This window comes from Peromyscus eremicus, chromosome 10, assembly GCF_949786415.1.
Source record: "Peromyscus eremicus chromosome 10, PerEre_H2_v1, whole genome shotgun sequence".
NCBI lineage: Eukaryota > Metazoa > Chordata > Mammalia > Rodentia > Cricetidae > Peromyscus > Peromyscus eremicus.
The window spans coordinates 65,450,964-65,468,826 of NC_081426.1; the positions used below are offsets into that span (position 1 = coordinate 65,450,964).

The 17,863-nt window shown below is 43.6% G+C and overlaps 1 protein-coding gene across 4 annotated transcripts in view; it reads left to right on the forward strand.

The window, feature by feature from the left end:
• Spata18 (spermatogenesis associated 18) overlaps window positions 1-17,863 on the forward strand; it is a 32,403-nt gene that overhangs the window by 2,351 nt on the left and 12,189 nt on the right. For 2 of the 4 annotated variants that reach the window (XR_009381913.1, XM_059276003.1), the window contains exons 2-5: window positions 5,459-5,564; window positions 6,016-6,131; window positions 7,439-7,548; window positions 16,320-16,415. Coding sequence is in view for 3 of the 4 variants with exons in the window: in XM_059276003.1 (XP_059131986.1) it covers window positions 5,459-5,564; window positions 6,016-6,131; window positions 7,439-7,548; window positions 16,320-16,415 (428 nt within the window). In the remaining variant the exon portion in view is untranslated. Of the gene's footprint in view, window positions 1-5,458; window positions 5,565-6,015; window positions 6,132-7,438; window positions 7,560-16,319; window positions 16,416-17,863 lie in introns of those variants that run through there. The other 2 variants (XM_059276004.1, XM_059276005.1) reach the window with 2 other exon arrangements.

Sequence of the window (17,863 nt, forward strand, 5' to 3'; positions counted from 1 at the left end):
GCAGGTGAATGGATCTCTGTGAGTTCGAGGCCAACCTGGTCTACAGAGTAAGTTCCAAGACAGCCAGAACTGTTACACAGAGAAAACCAAACCAAAACCAAAACCAACCAAAAAACCCCAACCAACCAACCAACCAACCAACCAAACAAACAAACAAATAAAAACCAAAAACAAAAAAAATAAAAATTTTGGTTTATTTTTAATCTTAAAGCATCTAGCAGTCTTCTGGGTCATGGAAGAAATTACTCCTTGTGGATTCAAACACAATGCTTTTTAGGGCCGATGAGATGGCTCATTAGGTAGAGTCACCTGCTGCCACGCCTTGACCTGAGTTCCATCCCCAGGACCCACATGATAGAAGAAGAGTGACTTCCACAAGTTGTCTTCTGACCTCCACATGTGTGCTGTGACTCAGTTGCACCTTCTATACAGACATAAATGTCATAAAGTGTTATAAAAATTTTCCAGGAAAAGGATGCTTGAAGAGACCAGAAGAAGGCACCAGGTCCCCTGAAACCAGAGTTACAGATAATCGTGGTGGTACATACGCCTTGTGCATGCTGAGAATTGAACCAGTGTCCTCAGAAGAGCAGCCAGTGCTCTTAAATGCTGAGCCATCACGCCATCCCTAATGGAGCTGTGCCTTAATGATGAGCCTCCATCTGCAGAAGAGAAAGAAGGCTAGAGGAAACTCCATGTACAAGAAGTAGGGTGCCTGACGGAGCTGGTGGGGCCAGGATTAGCTCAGCGTGGGGGATGGCAATGAGATGAGACTGAATAGGTTGGAGGCAGATGTCAAAGAGCTGTGAGGGGTGTGTTTGGGAGTTCAGCCTTTGCTTGAGGGCCAGAAGGAGACTCTGAAAGCACACTGCAGGAAGAAGACCACTTGGAATCAGGTTTTATACCGGTTGCTCTAGCTGTCTTGTGATGGGGAAATTGAAATCTCTAGAAAGAGGGTTTGGGGCTAAGTGATACTTGAGGCAAGAGAATGTATGAATGAATCAAACTGGCATATTTAGCAGACAAGATGAAAGACACTAAGAACACCCCTTAAGGTTTATGTGAGCCCCCACTGTTTAAATACCTGAAATTTATGGGGCAACAGCTGTATAGTTTTTTCGGCTAATTCTGTAAAAGGCAAGAATCACTTTATATGCAGAGATGAATATTGATGACAATTACTCATTGGACATGTCATTTGAAGACAAGAAATGCACCTTATGTTACACTACCTTCAGTAGGTCAGTTCCAGACAGAATCCCTCCTCCCTCTGGGATACTTCCATTGCCCCTCAAAGTCCTATGGACCAAGGAGTTAACGAGTTAGATACGCTTAGCCTTGATTCTAAAGGTGTGTGTTCTATAATTAGAGCAGCAAATGGTAAATATGCTATCCTTTATAGTCTATCCTTAAGACATGGTAGATGACATTTTTTTTTTTTTTTGAATCTGAGTCATGTTACATTTCAGCCAGGTTAGCTTCTAACTTGCAATCCCTCTGCCTCAGCCTCTTGAGTGCTGAGATTACAGGCATGCAATTGTTTTTAAAGTAAAATAAGAGATACTAGGACATTACAATTCAGAAATTTTTATTTGTTTTTTGTTCTTTTTAACAGAAAAGGGTTTCATATAGCCCAGACTGGCCTCAAACTTGATTTTGTAGCTAGAGATGAACTTGAATTTCTAATCTTCCTGCCTTTACCTCCCGTGTACTGGGATTACATATGTGAGCCATCATGCCAAGTTTATGTGCTGCTAGGGATAGAATTAGGGATTTGTGCATGCCAATCAAGGATTGCGTCAGTGGAATCCCAGCCCCTAGAAAGACTGGTTATTTAGTATGTGAGTGAGGCTAACGGCAAGAGCTGGTAATATAAGAAGAGATCTCTCTATAGCACTCTTCTCTTACCTTAAGGATTTCTATACTAGTAGTTGAAAACATGGTATTAAATGTCAGCATATAAAAAGGAGATCTTACTGAGGTGTGTATTCTGTTTTGTTTAGAATAGTATTTGTGATTGAAGTAGAGGTCTGTCAATGTTGCTAGGGTGTATTCAAACACTCACTGACCATTGGAACCGCTCCTCAGTCAACAGACTAACACGTTCTTCAGGGTGTAATCCAAGCAGTAAACTTAGAGAGAACTTTACCCTCTTCTTCATCTCTTTACTGTCAGGTCAAGCTGCAGAAACGAACAAACCCTCGGATCTCAAAATCTCAATTGGGAAGGATACTTTAAAAAAGTCCCAGGGCAGCTCTCCATCTCTGGTTCAGTTCCCCTAGGGAGAACGTAGCTGGTGTCCTCTCGTGCCATCTGGAGGAGCTGCAGGGGAAGGAAGCAAACTTGTACTGCTCTTACATGACATATCAGTCTTATCCGCCATCCCTTTGCCAGAAGCATGCTTGCGTATCCCTTAATGATGGATGTATCTTTTGAGAAAGGTATCCTTGGGCAATTCTGTGGTTGTGTGAGTATCATAGTGTATACTTACCCAAGCTGAATGATGCTGTGGAAGTGCTATCTTGTGTATGGCTGTTAGTAACAGAAATGTCGTATAACCATAGTTCTGCGGCTCCAGTCTGGTTGTCAGTCAGCTAAAGAGCGGCTGAGAGTGTGAGCACACTGCAGCATCACAGAAACCTGCTCTCACTTTCTTGGAGCTGCCCTCCACTTTGCCTTCTTGCTCCTTCATCTTTCTTTTTCTTTTCCTTTTTTTTTGTTGTTGCCACCATTTTGCTCTTTACTAACTGCCCCTTCTTCCTCAGCCCACTTTGGACACAACAAGGTGGTCCCTGAGCCCTCGGCCCATCCTGTGTCATTACCGTGATCTCACCTCTGTGGACTTCAACTCTCTCCCATCCAAAGCCGCCACCCCCCCATCCCCCCATTTCTGCCTCTCTTTAGCATTCAGGACTCTACCTGTTTTTGGTAGTGTTGGTAGTGTTGTGGTGTGAAGCATGTCTCACATGCTGAGGTTGTGGGAAGCAGTGTAGAGCCCAGCTCAAACATCCTTTCTTCGAGTGACCTATCTTCTCTTTCCTGCGTCGGTGAGTCTCCTGTAGTTAAGATAGCCAATGCATCGGATTGTTTTGAGGCTCATCCTGCAAGGTAGTCTATGTAGAGTGTCTTAGCACAGTGCTGGGAGGGAGTAGAGGTTCAGGCAGAGATTCTTATTAGACATTTCTATTTCCATCGGAGGGTCCTGCAGGCACCCTGAACTGCCCATGCCCAAATTCACTACCCTTAGGTAATGCTGACATCAATGGGATCTTGGCTGATGTAGGGGTGATTAATGATGGGGACCCTTGGGATATCCACATCCTTCATCCACTCCCCTTCAGACTTACTCTTCTACCACCCCTCACCCCTGCATCTTCTACCTCTCTTCCAGAGTCACTCTCTGATGTGACCTCTACATGATCTGTCCTAAAAAGAGTTCTGTAAGGTGAGGAGCACCCCTGATCTTGTCAAGTGACCTGACCTTGCTTGCTCTGTTGGTGTCGTCACACGTGGATCAAGCCAGAACCCTTCTCGTGGCAGGTTGAGGCTTTCCTTTGGGTCTTTGGATGAAGGAGGCACATTCTCCAGATGTGCCTGTTGTTGCTGCTTATGGGTCCTTCTCTTGAAATGCCGTCCCCTCTCCCCACTTCCTCTTCTCTTCTTTCCCCTTCTTCTCCCCTCCCCAGCTCTCTCCCCCACCCCTACCTGGAGCTTGTTTTGTTCAGCCTCTCGCTTACTTCTCACACGGAACACTTGATGTAGTCTGGGATGGTCATTTATAGACCATTTGCTTCTCATTCTCCTTCCCCAGCTGAGCTCTTCCATAAGAGTCAAAACATTTCATTTAAAAGCAGCTTCGGCATGGGGGCTGCCAATTCAAGGCCCTATATAGACTAGGAAGTCCGGGACTTATGAATGGATGAATCCGGAGACTGCGCTCTGGACAGAGTATATTTAGTTCCTATCTTTTCTCTGTTTATCAGATGATGGGGCTAATCAGGTAATGTGATCCTATTATAACTCAAGCATTGTGTGCAGTGCTTTGTGTGGGGAGCTGGGCATGCTGTGACATGCCTTGAGATAGCCTGTTTGGCTATTTGTGTTGTCTACACAAACGCTCCTTAGGATACCAGACAAGGTGTAGAAGTAGGCAGTGGAAAACCACAGACACACTTCTAATTTAGAATCTGTGCTTGTGTTAGCTCAAAAAGTCAATTGCTTCCTAAATCTGAGGACACAGAGCATCTCATTTAAATGCCTTTCATAAAAGAATTTATCTAACCAGTGGAGAATGGGATTTGAACCCAGAGCTCCCTGATTCCTAAGCCCTGATCACTCCTACGTACCACCTCACAGCTGCCTTCTGTTTCTTGAAGGGCTGGGTAGTTGGCTTAGGTTCTTATTCCTAACACTTTGCATGATATTATCATTCCTGCAGTATGAGATGGGAAATGGGCCTAGTCAGCAAGGTTGGGTAACTCGCGTATAGTCCTGACATCTATGTAGTTTACACCCATGGGATTTATTGCTTGTTCATAGTTCTGTCCCTTCTTTCAGTGTTGGAATCAGTTCAAGGTTTAGCTATGAAGGTTAGATAATGACCAAAGCAGAATAAAAGGCAAGAGGCCCACGTGACCTTCAAGTGTTTCATTCTCATCACCGAAAGGGTTCCACATCCAGTAGGGCCATCTCTTTCGCTCAAACCACCTAGCTGACTGAATTTCTTCTCAGGCTTTAGAACCTTCCCCAATATTTCAAGACAGCAACTCTTCAGTGGACTTGATGCTTCTCATCCTCCTTCCCTCCCTCCCATCATCTATCTAGTGGACACTGGTCTCCTTTTGTCTTGCTCCCCCACCCTGTATCCCGCACCCAGCACAATCCCTCCCTGCTGTTAAAGGAGTTGTAAACTCGGCACATAGAATGTTCAAAACTGAATTGTGTGTACAAGATGAGTGTTAAAGCGGATAAATGAGGCAGCAATGTGTATTGGGGGTGTAAATAGTCTCTTCAGTTCATAAGGGGATTTTTTTTCTGGATTCTACTGAGTAGAGTCATTCCTGTGAAAGCAGCCCCTTAAACTTCAATGGCTTAAACATCCACACAACAGCTTCCTCAGCCATTTATCAGTTGAGTGCCAGTGTTTATCAAGTCAACAGCTTTGGGGGTCTTTTGGCTCCATACTCCCCTTTCCTCTTAGAGATTTCACAGGATTGCCCAAGAGATTTTCTCTGGTCATGGTGTATACCACTTCCCAGACCATGACTTAAACTCAATCACAGGGTCACCTGGGTCAAACGGCTCAATCCCAGCTGTGTGCCCAGAGAGATAGATTTTGGGGGTGCCCAGCAATCTCTGTCAGAGCCTGGTAGCCCCTGGATCACACAGGCTCATGTCTATCTGCAGTGGGTTCCTGAAAGTGGGAATTGACCGGATATCTTCTGTTTTGACATTACAGACCAACTCCTGTGATGAAAATCTAAATTATTGCATCGGGCTCATCGAAGAAGTCGCCAAAGTACAAGCACAGCTCTTTGGGATCCTCACAGTGACAGCCCAAGAAGGTGACAGCAGCTTCTGCCTCCCACCCTCCCACCCTCCCCTTCCCTGTTTGCTCTCTCTCTCTCTCTCTCTCTCTCTCTCTCTCTCTCTCTCTATATATATATATATATATATATATATATATATATATTTGTGTGTGTGTGTGTCTGTGTGTGTGTATGGGTGTGTGTATGTGTATGTGTGTATGTGTACGTATGTATGTGTGTATGTAGTGTGTGTGTGTGTGTGTGTGTGTGTGTATGGGTGTGTGTATGTGTATGTGTGTGTATGTGTACGTATGTATGTGTGTATGTAGTGTGTGTGTGTGTGTGTGTGTGTGTCCTCTGGCTAAGATCTTTCCCCAGTCCTGCTGACCTACCTTGTATATTCTCTTAGGAGGACATAATGAGGGTGTGTATCCTCTGGCTAAGATCTTTCCCCAGTCCTGCTGATCTACCTTGTATATTCTCTTAGGAGGACATAATGAGGGTGTGGAAACAATCAAGGGTCGCCTTCTGCCTTTGCTGGAGACTTCTTTCAGTTCTGTAAATGTGACAAAACTTACGGAGAACAAGGACCCCTCTCTGCAGGTAAGGATGCTCAAGGATGATGCAGCATAATAAAACTGGAACTTCCAAGATAGGAAAATTAAGCAAAGAGGGTCCTTACTTAACTGCCACAAGTCAGTGTCGGCGTCTAGACAGTTGGAACCCAACCTGGAAAGACAGGATGTACCATATAAGGCATCCTGTTGTCACAACTAATAAACAAATAAGTGTATATACTTTACACTTTTAGGATTTGAAAGCCCAAACACCATGGTGCAGACTCCAGTGGGGATCCCGCAGGAGACAGCATTACGTTGGTGGGCATATGTAAGGGGATGATCACACATCATACGGCCGGACAGGAAGCCAGAACATGGGGAGGAGCCAAGCTTGCTCCTTCATCATAACTCTCTTGAGAACTAGCCAGGGTCTTCTGGTTTTCCATGCTCTAACGGCTTCTCCCATCAGTCCCTCCCTGTCACTTGCACACACCAGGGCCCAAGCTTCCAATCCGTGTACTCTTGAGGGACACAGTGTAGCCATATTATATACCATGGCAGCCAGTAGTTTTACTTCCAAAAGTTTAAATGGCTTTGCATAGATTCCTTATAAGAATGGTCATAGTTAGAGTGGGCTGTTTTGAGCAGGAAACAGCAGCTGAAGGATTTCTACTTAAGTGAGAACCAAACTGGACAGAAACCCGTACTCTCTGCAGCCCCTAGGGAAGCTGTAAACTTTTGTTTTCATATACTTATTGGTCACATGGGGACAATAAGTTTGCCAATTTAGTGGTAGGATCCTGATTTTTAAAATGTGGTAGGTATACAAAAAAAAAAAATAATAACAGCTTTGCAGAGAGCCTAGCACCCGGTGAAAACTCTCTCTAGCTAGAGATGACACTTGCCATTAATGTTCTTTGAGGGTATATGCTGGCTAGAGTTTTACTTCCTGTGGGTGTTATTCAGGGTTATGCTTTAAGTCTTTTTATTCTGGGAGTAGAGACAATGCAGGACGATGTTTTAAAGTCTTCCCTTAAAATCAAGTTGTAATTTATACCGTAATTAATTTATATTGTAATTTACAGTGAAGCCCACAGCAGAGGAGTTTTGAACCAGGAACAAACACACAAAATTCATTCCTGCACTGACACACAAGCCATCACCACCCTCCCAGCCTGCTTGTGCTACCTTCAGAGTAGCTGCGGTTCTGGTTTCCGTCGTCTGGGATTGAGGGCTCCTGGTGTAGAGTCACGCTCTTTTGTGTGTGGCTTCTTTTGCTTAGCACAATGTTTTTTGTCATCTGTCCATATTATTTTCCATGTCCATATTACTTTTTTTTTTTCTTTCCAGGTCACGTATTTTAGAGATAGAAACAAAGACCGTAATGTGCGGGAACAGGACCAACAGCCATTAGATAGTGACTTCAGCCCAGACCGCCAACAAAACCAGGTTCAAGACGAGTAAGAGGAATGCAAGTTATCTTTTTTTCAAGCAGAATTGTTCTACAGTTAATTACTTTTTAAGTTTGGAAAGAGAATAATGGGTCATGAAAAAATGTAGGGATTTGCAAATTTCTCTCTCTCTCTGTATGTGCGTGTGTGTGTGTGTGTGTGTGTGTGTGTGTGTGTGTGTAAGGGAGGAGGAGAGGGGGAGGGAAAAGGAGGAGGAGTAGAAGGTACATGGGAACTTAGTGACTGAGTTGGGGCCTGGATTTCTACATTTCTATGACCCTTGGTTCTTCACCTCTGGCTCTGTTGCTCCCTCAACAGCTCATATTTGAAATAAAGAGCATTAGCTCTGTTCGTCATTAGAGAATGTGTAGAAGAAGAAGGATGAAGTGGGGTGAGAGATGAACTGAAGAGGGGAACTGAGAATAAGAAGTAGAGCAGGGACACCTGTATTAGTTACTGTTCTTGGTGCTGAGACAGAGGATCTAATAAGAGGCAGTTTAAGGGACAAAGGGTTTGTTTTGAGGAAATAGATTCCATCACGGAGAGGAAGGCGTAGAGGCTGAATCACGGAGCAGCTGCTCACATTGCGTCTAGGCAAGGGGCAGAGAGTGATGAATGCTAGGTTCGGCTCTTTTCCCTTTCTGTTCAGTCTGGCAGGTTAGGCTGTGGCTTCCGGCTTCAACTACCCTAACCTAGATAATCCCTCATAGGCATGCCCAGAGGCTTATGTTCCAATAGTCTTCCTTCCTTCCTTCCTTCCTTCCTTCCTTCCTTCCTTCCTTTCTTTCTTTCTTTCTTTCTTTCTTTTTCTTTCTTTCTTTCTTTTTACAAGATGTAGACCATGGCTGGTCTGGAACTCACAGAGATCCACTTACCTCTGCCTCCAGAGAGATAGAATTAATGGCATAAAGGCATGTGCCACGACACATGTGACTTACCTTCTAGATGCTGTCCAGACCTATAGTATCTATCTATTATCCTTTTTTAGGGAAGCGTTTATATCTTACTAAGGTAATTGCAAACTTAGTCCAGATTTTGAAATAACTAGCTATTATATATGTCATACGTAATATATTATACTAATAATATGTGTTATATATGTGTTAAATTTAATATGTATATATTGAAAGGTTAGACAATGTCAGGCAACAGGAATAGCAGTCAGGTTAAGCTTCTGGAATCACTGCAAAGAAATCAGGCTTTGGATCTGAACTTGAGGAAGATAAGCAATTTATATGGGACACCATTCAACATGCTTAATTAAAAGTAAGCAAACAAACAAACAAACAAACAACAACTCAACCCCCATCACCCATACCATTCCTACTATGGACAGGACAGTGAGGAAGTCAGGGATGGAATAGTTTGTGACTCTGTCTTGTTCTCCGGTGGAATTTTCTTTTTTAATCTCTACATGGAAAATCTTCTGTTTTGCTTGATAAGAAGAATAATACAATTTTCCTTCTCAAATACATAGACATAGAAATGTAAAGGTGGAAGTCATGCTGGCTCCCAATGTCAACATTTTGACATACTTTTCTCCAGACACACTTAGTGTGTGCTTGTACCTCTACATACACCTATGCAGCAGTTACAGAGCAGCAGTAGCCAAATGTACACGCACAAACACCGAGTTCCTCTAAAAGACTCTAATGTGTTTCAGCCCATGCTAGCGGATCTTTCTGTTCACCACTTCTTGGTGAGCGTACCTCGTTTCTTCATAGACTTCTTTGTGTAAAGTGTCTACTGAATTCCAAGAGCCATTTCCCTTTCCAGTTGATTTGCTTCTTGTGGGATTCTTTCCTGGCTCTATTCTTAGGCATCCCAAAGGTGAGTCACTTGAGGTCTTGCACTGCCCTGTGGTCTTTGCTGGCCTTGGTTCCCTCTGGGCACTAGTGTCTTAGGCTCGTGGGTTCTGAGTCAGGGTTTATCTGGTTCAGTTTCTTGGAACATTAGCTTTCAAGGGAGGAGGTGAGGACTCTCTGGTTTCTCTACTTATAAGGGAAAGCTTTGAGAATTTGTTACATTTTGATGTCTGCCAGCACAGATGGGGTCAGAATTTCCTGCTTCCCTTTTGTGTGTCACATGGTTCTTAAGGGATGATAAGGACCAGGAATCTTGGTTGTCTTAGCCAGTGTTCTCTTGCTATGATGAGACCACGACCATTGCAACAGTTATCATTTAAAGCATTTAATTGGGTCTTGCTTACAGTTTCAGAGGTTTAGTCCATTATCATCTGTTGTTGTTCAGCTTTCTTAGCTCTAGATGGATATTCGAGCCCCATGTTGGGTACCATTAGCTGATGTTTGGTTTTTTTTTTTTTACTCTTTTTTTGGAAGGCCCGCCACCCAGCTTCCAAATAAATCACACACAGAGGCTTAATATTACTTATGAATTCCCAACCTTAGCTTGGCTTAGTTTCTTGACAGCTTTCCTTAACTTATTCCATCTACCTTTTGTCTCTGGGCTTTTCTCATTCTCTAACTTCTTTTTATTTTATTTTATTTTTTAAAGTTTTTCTTTTTTTTTTCATTAAGAAATTTTTTCATTCATTTTACACACCAATCAAAGATACCCCTCTTCCCTCCTCCTGCCCCCCCCCAGCCTCTCCCTCCCAACCTACCCACAAGAAGGCAAGGCCTCCCATGGGGAGGCACATTCAGTAGAGGCAAGTCCAAGCCCTTCCACCTGCCTCAAGGCTGCAGGAGGTGTCCCATCATAGGTAGTGGGCTCCACAAAGCCCGCTCATGCACCAGATGAATTCTGATCCTACTGCCAGCCCCCCCCCCCCAGCAGATCAAGCTACACAATTGTCTTGCCATGCAGAGGGCCTAGTCCAGTCCCATGCAGCTCCACAGCAATTGATCCGATTTTCATGAGTTCCCTGTAGTTTGGTTTGGTTGTCCCTGCATTTCTCTCCATCACTATCCTAATGCACTTGCTCATAGAATCCCTCTTCTCTCTCTCTTTGATTGGACTCCTGGAGCTCTGTCTAGTGATTGATTGTGGATCTCTGCATCTGCTTCCATCAGTCATTGGAGAAAAGTTCTGTGATGACAGTTAGGGTATTCACTGGTCTGATCTCTGGGACAAGCCAGTTCAGTTCAGGCATCCTCTCCACTATTGCTAGTAGCCCAGGCTGGGGTCATCCTTAGGGATTCCTGGCAACTTCTCTAGCACCAGGTTTCTCTCTATCCCTATGATGTCTTTCTCTATCATCTATAAATCTTACTCTTACTCCATGGCTCACTGTGTAGCTGGGTGGCTGATTCCTTCTAGATCTCTTCTCTCCTCCTTCTCTCCCTTCTCCCAGATTTCTCCCTTTCTTTACACTCTCTGCCTGGCAGCCCTACCTATCCCTTCTCCTGCCTTGCTATTGACCATTCAGTTATTAGATCATCAGGTGTTTTAGACAGGCACATTGACACAGCTTCATAGAGTTAAACAAATGCAACATAAACAAAAGTAACACACCTTAAAATATTCTACTACAGTCATCATGGTGGGAAGCATGGTGGCGTGCAGGCAGACATGTTGCTGGAGAAGTAGCTGAGAGTTCTATATCCAGATCTGCAGGCAGCAGGAAGAGAGAAACATTGGGTCTGGCTTGGGCTTTTAAAACCTCAGAGCCCAACCCCAGTGACACATTTTCTCCATGAAGGTCACACTTACTCCAAACTGCCACACTTCCTAATCCTTCTAAGTAGTGCCACTCCCTCATGACTAAGCATTCAAATATGCGAGCCTCTGGGGGCTTCTCTTATTCATATCACCACATTGGTGAATGCATATTTTTTATAAAAAGGATTTTTCTTTGGAAAATGCTTCAAGGATAGAAATTTGTAAGACTAGTGCCCACAACACCTACCTACCCTTTCATGTCATGTGTCCCATATCCTTTATTACTTCTGAGTGACTTGTTTCCCTTCCAGAGGCCTTCATGCTCACATGGAGACACGTGCTGCCATGTTCTTATTTTGGTTAGTTTTGTCTAACACCTGTTTGGCTCTTATTGTGCTTTTATTTAAGATCTCCCAAATGATGGAGTCCTGTGTGTCCTGTATCAGAAATTTGCTCAGAGAATCAAATCAATCCATCACAAAACATTTAAATAAAAATTTTAACCTGACTAAAACAGTTTCTAGTTTAGAACTGTATCTCTAGCTCTTACCTATTCTTCATGTGTGAAATTAGTCCTGTGTTGGCATGTGTGAACTTGTGCATATACACGCTCATGCTGTGTGCAAGGAGGGAAAGTACTTCCTCATCTCTGTACCTTTCCTCTTGTCTTGTACTTTTCCATTTTTTTTTGCTACTGTTGATTTTCTTCAGTTGTCTCTTGATTAAAAAAAACCCTCATTTTCCCCACATTTACCTTTAAAATCTGTAATAGATTCAAATTTTATTAGAACAAACTAATTTTCTTTCAACTTGCAACAACCATATTAAGTCATGTCTACTCCAGCACTCTTTTAGACTGTAGACACTTTAGTTATTCATTCATATCATGTTTCATCTTTCACAAAGATCCGTGTGTTAAGCACTGCTTTAAGGGCTGAGGGTAAAGAGGAATGATACAGTTTGTAGCTTGTGGTATGAATAGGAGATAAATGTGAACGGCTCTCAGGGGAAGAGGGGGCGCTGAGCATGAAGGTGTGTCCGGCGGCATGTAGAGTGGCGTGGTAGGAGGTGGACATGGGGTCACGGTGTAGATAGTGACTGACTGCCTAGTTATGTGAGGTCGGTAGGGATTCTTCATCCCCTTATTTCCCAGTCTGCTTCATCCTCTAGGTGAAGATCTGTGTTTGTCAGATTTCCAGTGCTGTTGACAAAATACCCGAGATCTAGAACTTAAAAGGAGAAATGGCTTTTTGGCTCAAGGTTTCAGAGGTCATGGTCTCTGGGTCTCTTCACTTTGGGACAGTTGAGGCAGAATATCATGCCAGGGAGTGCACAGTGAAGTAAAACGCCTAGCTTCATACTGGCTGGGCAGTGAAGAGATAAGGGACAGTCTCTGCATCCCCTTGAAGGCCCTGCTCCAGTGTGCTGTACCTTCCAAGCGGGTCCCACGTGTTCCCATTAGCATTTACAACCAGGCACCAAGCCTGCCACACTTGAGTTCTGGGCACACATTGAAGATTCAAACCATAACAGGATCTCAGTGTTTTACCCTCTATTATTTTTTTCACTAAAAGACTCATACTCTATAGACTCAGGACTACTGTGATGAAACAGCCTAGATATATCATGAAAGGAAAGTCACAGATGTCATGGACCCTTTGGGAACCTGCGATGTCTCCCCGTACCAGGGCAGCTCTGTTGGGGCCTTCATCCAGTGTTGTCCATCTCACCTCCACTCACTAAATTTAAATTCTCTAGACAGAGAAAGATGACGTGTATTGATCCAAGTTAAGAGGGTCCTGGATACTAATTTTGATGAAGGTATTTGGAAAATTGTGCTTAGTAAGTAGTGAAAATCAGGTACACAAAGCCATGAGATAGGTGTCCAAATATCTAATGAAAAGCAATATAAGGGAGTCAAGGTGGTTCAGGCCACATAGTCCACTGTGGCAGGGAACCTATGGTAGCAGGACCAGCTCCTGTCTGTGGCATCAGGAGGCCGCTTGCTCACATACTGGGAGATTGAAGAGAAAGGGGACTATTGGTATTGTGCTGACTTTCTTCCTTTTCCCAGTTTCCTCAGAAGTATTTGATGTCACTGCCCATACTAGAGAATGTCTTTCTCTCTCAGTTAATCCTCCATGGAAGCTCCTTTTCAGACAAGATCCTAAAGGAGTGCCTCACGGATACCTTAGATGCTTCTCGGTCTGTTAAGTTGACATCAGGATCAACTGTCATGAGGCTGGCGAGATAGTTCAGTGGTTAAAGGATGTTTTCTGTCAAGCCTGATGACCTAAGTTCCATGCCTGGAAGGACAGAAATGACTCTCACAAGCTATCTTTTGACCTCCACATGTGCACTGTGGCATGCATGAGTACACACACTATAAAAAGAGAACTTTAAAAAGCAACCGTAGTCAGCCTGACACTCAAGCACACCGCTTTAAACAATAATCATATATCTTGGCTCCTATAGCCTCAGGCAGATCTCCAAGTACAGAATGCATTTAGTTCATCTCTAGGAGTTCCCGAAGTCTTAAGAGTTCTAGAACTGTTCAGAAACCCAAGTTCAAAGTCTTCTCTGAGATTCAAGGAACCCCATTAGCCCATATAAAACAAAAAAGTAAGTTCTGCACTTTTAATACACAGTGACACAGTAAACATATCAATTCCTTAAAGGTATGAACTGAAGCATAGAGAAGAGAGATCAGGGCAGAGCAAGACATGACCTAGCAATTCAAAACCACATCCCGAGGCTCCATGTGTGGCATCTGGGGGTCTTTGTGGAGTTATCTAGGCTCCAGTGGCTTTAGGGGTAGCCCCATTTTTCTGGTGTCTCTAAATGTCCTGGGGTCTTCACTGAAATATAAGGAGCACTCTCACAGTTTTGTGCACAGTGCCCTTGGTAACTTCACCCAGGCTAACCAACCTTGACACACATCGCCTGCTCTCATTAGTTTTCTGGATCCTTGGTATCTTCTCTCCATGCCTCCTTCATCCTTGCATCTTGCATGCCTGCAAAAACAGTACCATATGGCTAATGCAAAGTTCTCCCACCACCTTGAGATGCAGCCCAGCACCCTTGGGCCATAGTGCAGCAGCCACCTGTGTGATTTCTCAGCTGAAGCCAGGAAAATACTAGCTGTTTTTCTGTGGAGTACCTTGAAGGCCCTATCTTGTCAAACATTCTCCCTTCAAATGAATTAGCGTTAACAGACCCAGGAACTATTGTTGGTTGGGATCTTGTCCTCTACACAACTTTTGTATCATCCCCATGCAACATTCAAAGTTTCTCTTTAATGGTGCTAATGTGTTTAATCTCTACCTGCCTGGTCTTCAACTTGAACTGGGTCCAAGGTCCCCCCTCCCCCCTCACTAAACTGCACACTTCTGTTTGCAGCCTTGTCCAGGTTCACATGGTTCTTCAGCAAACTGCACATTTTTCCGTCTTTATGATCCACTGCTCACTCTCACTGTAAATCTGGGAAATGTGGTGAACAATAGCCACACCACAATCTGGACATTATGTTGTCCTGAAATTTCCTCTGCCAAACAAAGGATGCACTGTTTTCAAATTCAACCTCAGGCCGTGGGCAGAATGCAGCCAGACTCTTTGCCAGAATGATGTGAATGGTTCCTAGTACAATTCCCAGTGAAGTTCTGTCTGTCTGAGACCTTGTGAGCTGATGCTGTCCATGCTTCTCCAGTTCACACTGCTCATATCTCCATTCTGTTCTCAGAGATCCTCCCGGAGATCTACTGAGCTCTGATCACAGCATTCTAGAGCTTTCTCCAGCCTGCAGTTGCAGCCTCCTATTATTTCCACAAACCAGTTGCGCCAGCCTCTTGGTCAGGGAGTCACAGCATTGACTCCACTTTTTAGGACCGATTTTTGGTTTAGCTACGCTCCTCAATGCTGTGAGTAAAAATCTGATGTCTTAGGTAGGGTTTCTATTACTGTGTCATAAAACACCATGACCAAAATCAGCTTGGGGAGGAAAGGGTTTATTTAATGTTACAGCTTGTAGTACATCATCCAATTAAGTCAGGGCAGGAACTCACAGCAGGTTACTTGAAGACAAGAACTGATGCAGAGGCCATGGAGGAGTGCTGCTTACTGGCTTGCTCCCTATAGCTTGCTCAGCCTGCTTTCTATAGCACCTAGGGCTTCCTAACTCAGGTGGCACTGCCCACAGTGAACTGGGCCCTCAGAGAGCAATCAACAATCAAAAGGCATCACAGGCTTACCCATAGGCCAGTCTGGTGGGGGTATTTGCTCAATTGAAGTTCTGTCTTCCTAAATGACTCTGGCTTGTGTCAAGCTGACATAAAACTAACCAGCATACCTGAAAAGATGAAACTTAGGAGAAAAACTTTTGTATTGGCTCATGGTTTGGGGGTATAATCCATTACAGAGAGGAAGACATGATGGAGGGACAAGGCATTGGAGGCATTTGGAAGCTGCTTGCTCATATCTTCACGGATCAGGAAGTAGAGACAGGACAGGAGAATGCTGGCCTTCAGTGGCTGTCCCCCACCCCCAATTAGTCAGCCCATGGGATGCTTCTGACTCCATTAGAAGTTATCCTCCCTGTCTCCAGTCAATCTTCTCTGAAAACATCCCCATAGACATACCTCCAAACATGTACTTTACCACGGTGTTTCTTAACAGAATCAAGTTGATAACCATAATTAATCACCACCATGGACAAATAACTATTTTTTTATGTTGAAAAAGTACTAGAAAAAGAAATGAAGGCCCACAGTGAAAAGCATTGAGAACAGGAATTGGTACCCAGTGGAAAATGGAGAGCTTACATAGAGAGGCTACCTGGAGACTGGATAGAAAAGGTCGGTGATGTAAGAGGACTGAGCAGGAGGAACTGAGTTTCTTTATCATTTACCATCTGATGTTGATAGCTATCTTTTAGGGACTAGCTCTGTAATCTCTCTGCATTTGACTAAGCAAGGGACACTGGCGTGTTTCTGTTTGAGTCCATCGTAATGTCTACAATATGATATGCCTGAGGGCTGAGAATCTGATGTTGCTTAGGGTGAATGTATAACTCAGGTCAGGAGTTCCCTAGAAAATCGACGCCTTGAGTTGGAAAGTCTGGCAATTTGGGAAAATCTGGTTTTAGTTACTGATTTCTCTTACAGTCTGGCTGACACTGGAAAGAGTCTTGATGGAACCAAGAGCAGATCAACCATATCCCTCATGGCTGCAGAGGAGGAGATAAATCAGCTAAAAAAGCAGTAAGAAAATAAAACAACCCATAGAGTTCCTGCAGCTGCTGCCGAGTCACTGAGTCTAGCTTTTCAATCATTTATGACAACGTGAGAATTCACCATAAAGAAGGAGGAAGGGCAGCGGCATTTTTATGAATGTTTAGTTTCTTTTTTTTTCCCACTATAGGAGTTTCTTACTGACTACAGGCAATTTCTAAAATGTAGCACAGTGTCCAGGAACCTAAAAACCTCTCCTCATTCTAGTGGTACTTACTGTTTGTCACCACCTGCTCTTTCTTCCAGTTAATATATTGAAATCACAAAGAGCACACTGAAGTCTATATGGTTTGGAAGTCCACCTTTTCATTTTATATACTTTTTTTAATCACCAGGAAAAAAGTAATGCAGAAGTTAGTTTCAAATAGGTCCATCATCTTAAATTGTTTTAGAATTTCCTTCATGTTGAGCACTAACTTGGATATTAACGTTTAATTCTGGATGCAACGTAGAGGGAAACTTTTGTTAAATCTTAATTTAGACTTCAGACTAGTTCCTAATGATTGTTTCTAAAGGGAAACTGTGAACACAGGTCCTTTATCTTCTCTTAAGTTTGACGTCCCATCCTTCCCCCAAGTATATTTTACATGTACACATATGCACACCGCAAGACACACATACTTTTCACATACACCTTAGCTTGATTTAGTTTTCATGTTTGTTTTAGTGTTAGTTTCTTCTAGAACATTCCTGAGGCTTCTCAGGATGCTGTTACGTTTTCTACATCTTTCTTCTCCTGCCTCATTTGGATCTCTTATGTCCTGGTTGGTACACCACCTTGAGTTCACGGGCGAGATTACCCAGCTGTCTTCTGTCGTTTCTAGTGCGCCTTTACATCCTTCGGTGCTCCTGGCTTCACGACATCCTAACCAGCCTTTCCTCCTTTCTTTCCCTTCAACTGGTGTCGTTTTCATCACCACGGGTTCTCAGGGTTTTTGCTTCTGTTTTACTGTGGTCACACTTCTTTGGATCTTAATGAGGGTGTTGGTTTTATGTCTAACATTTTTTATTTTATTTTATTTTAGTGCTGCATTGTTTTTAGAAGTCCCTACCTCCAGCTAGCCTTCTACTGTCTTCCTTCATACTGTCTGTCCAACAAATGAGCTAGTGAGGGTAGGGGGTCATACCGGTGTTGGACTAAATTTTGAAGGTTCAATGTTTTTGGAGTTTTGTACAATGAAGATGAGTCCAGTTGTAAAGCACTCTACTTCCCCCCGGGCAACCCACGTTAATAGCCTTTCTTCAGGAAGCTTCCCACCTGTGACCTGTAGAAGTGGGCTGAATTCTTATCCCTGTGGTTTTGTTCTTTACTTATTGTATGTCTTCACATCTATTTCCTTGGGAGTTTCCCCGCGCAATAATGGCATGCGAATGGTACCAGTTGTTTTCTTCCTCCTTCCTTCCTTCCTTCCTCCCTT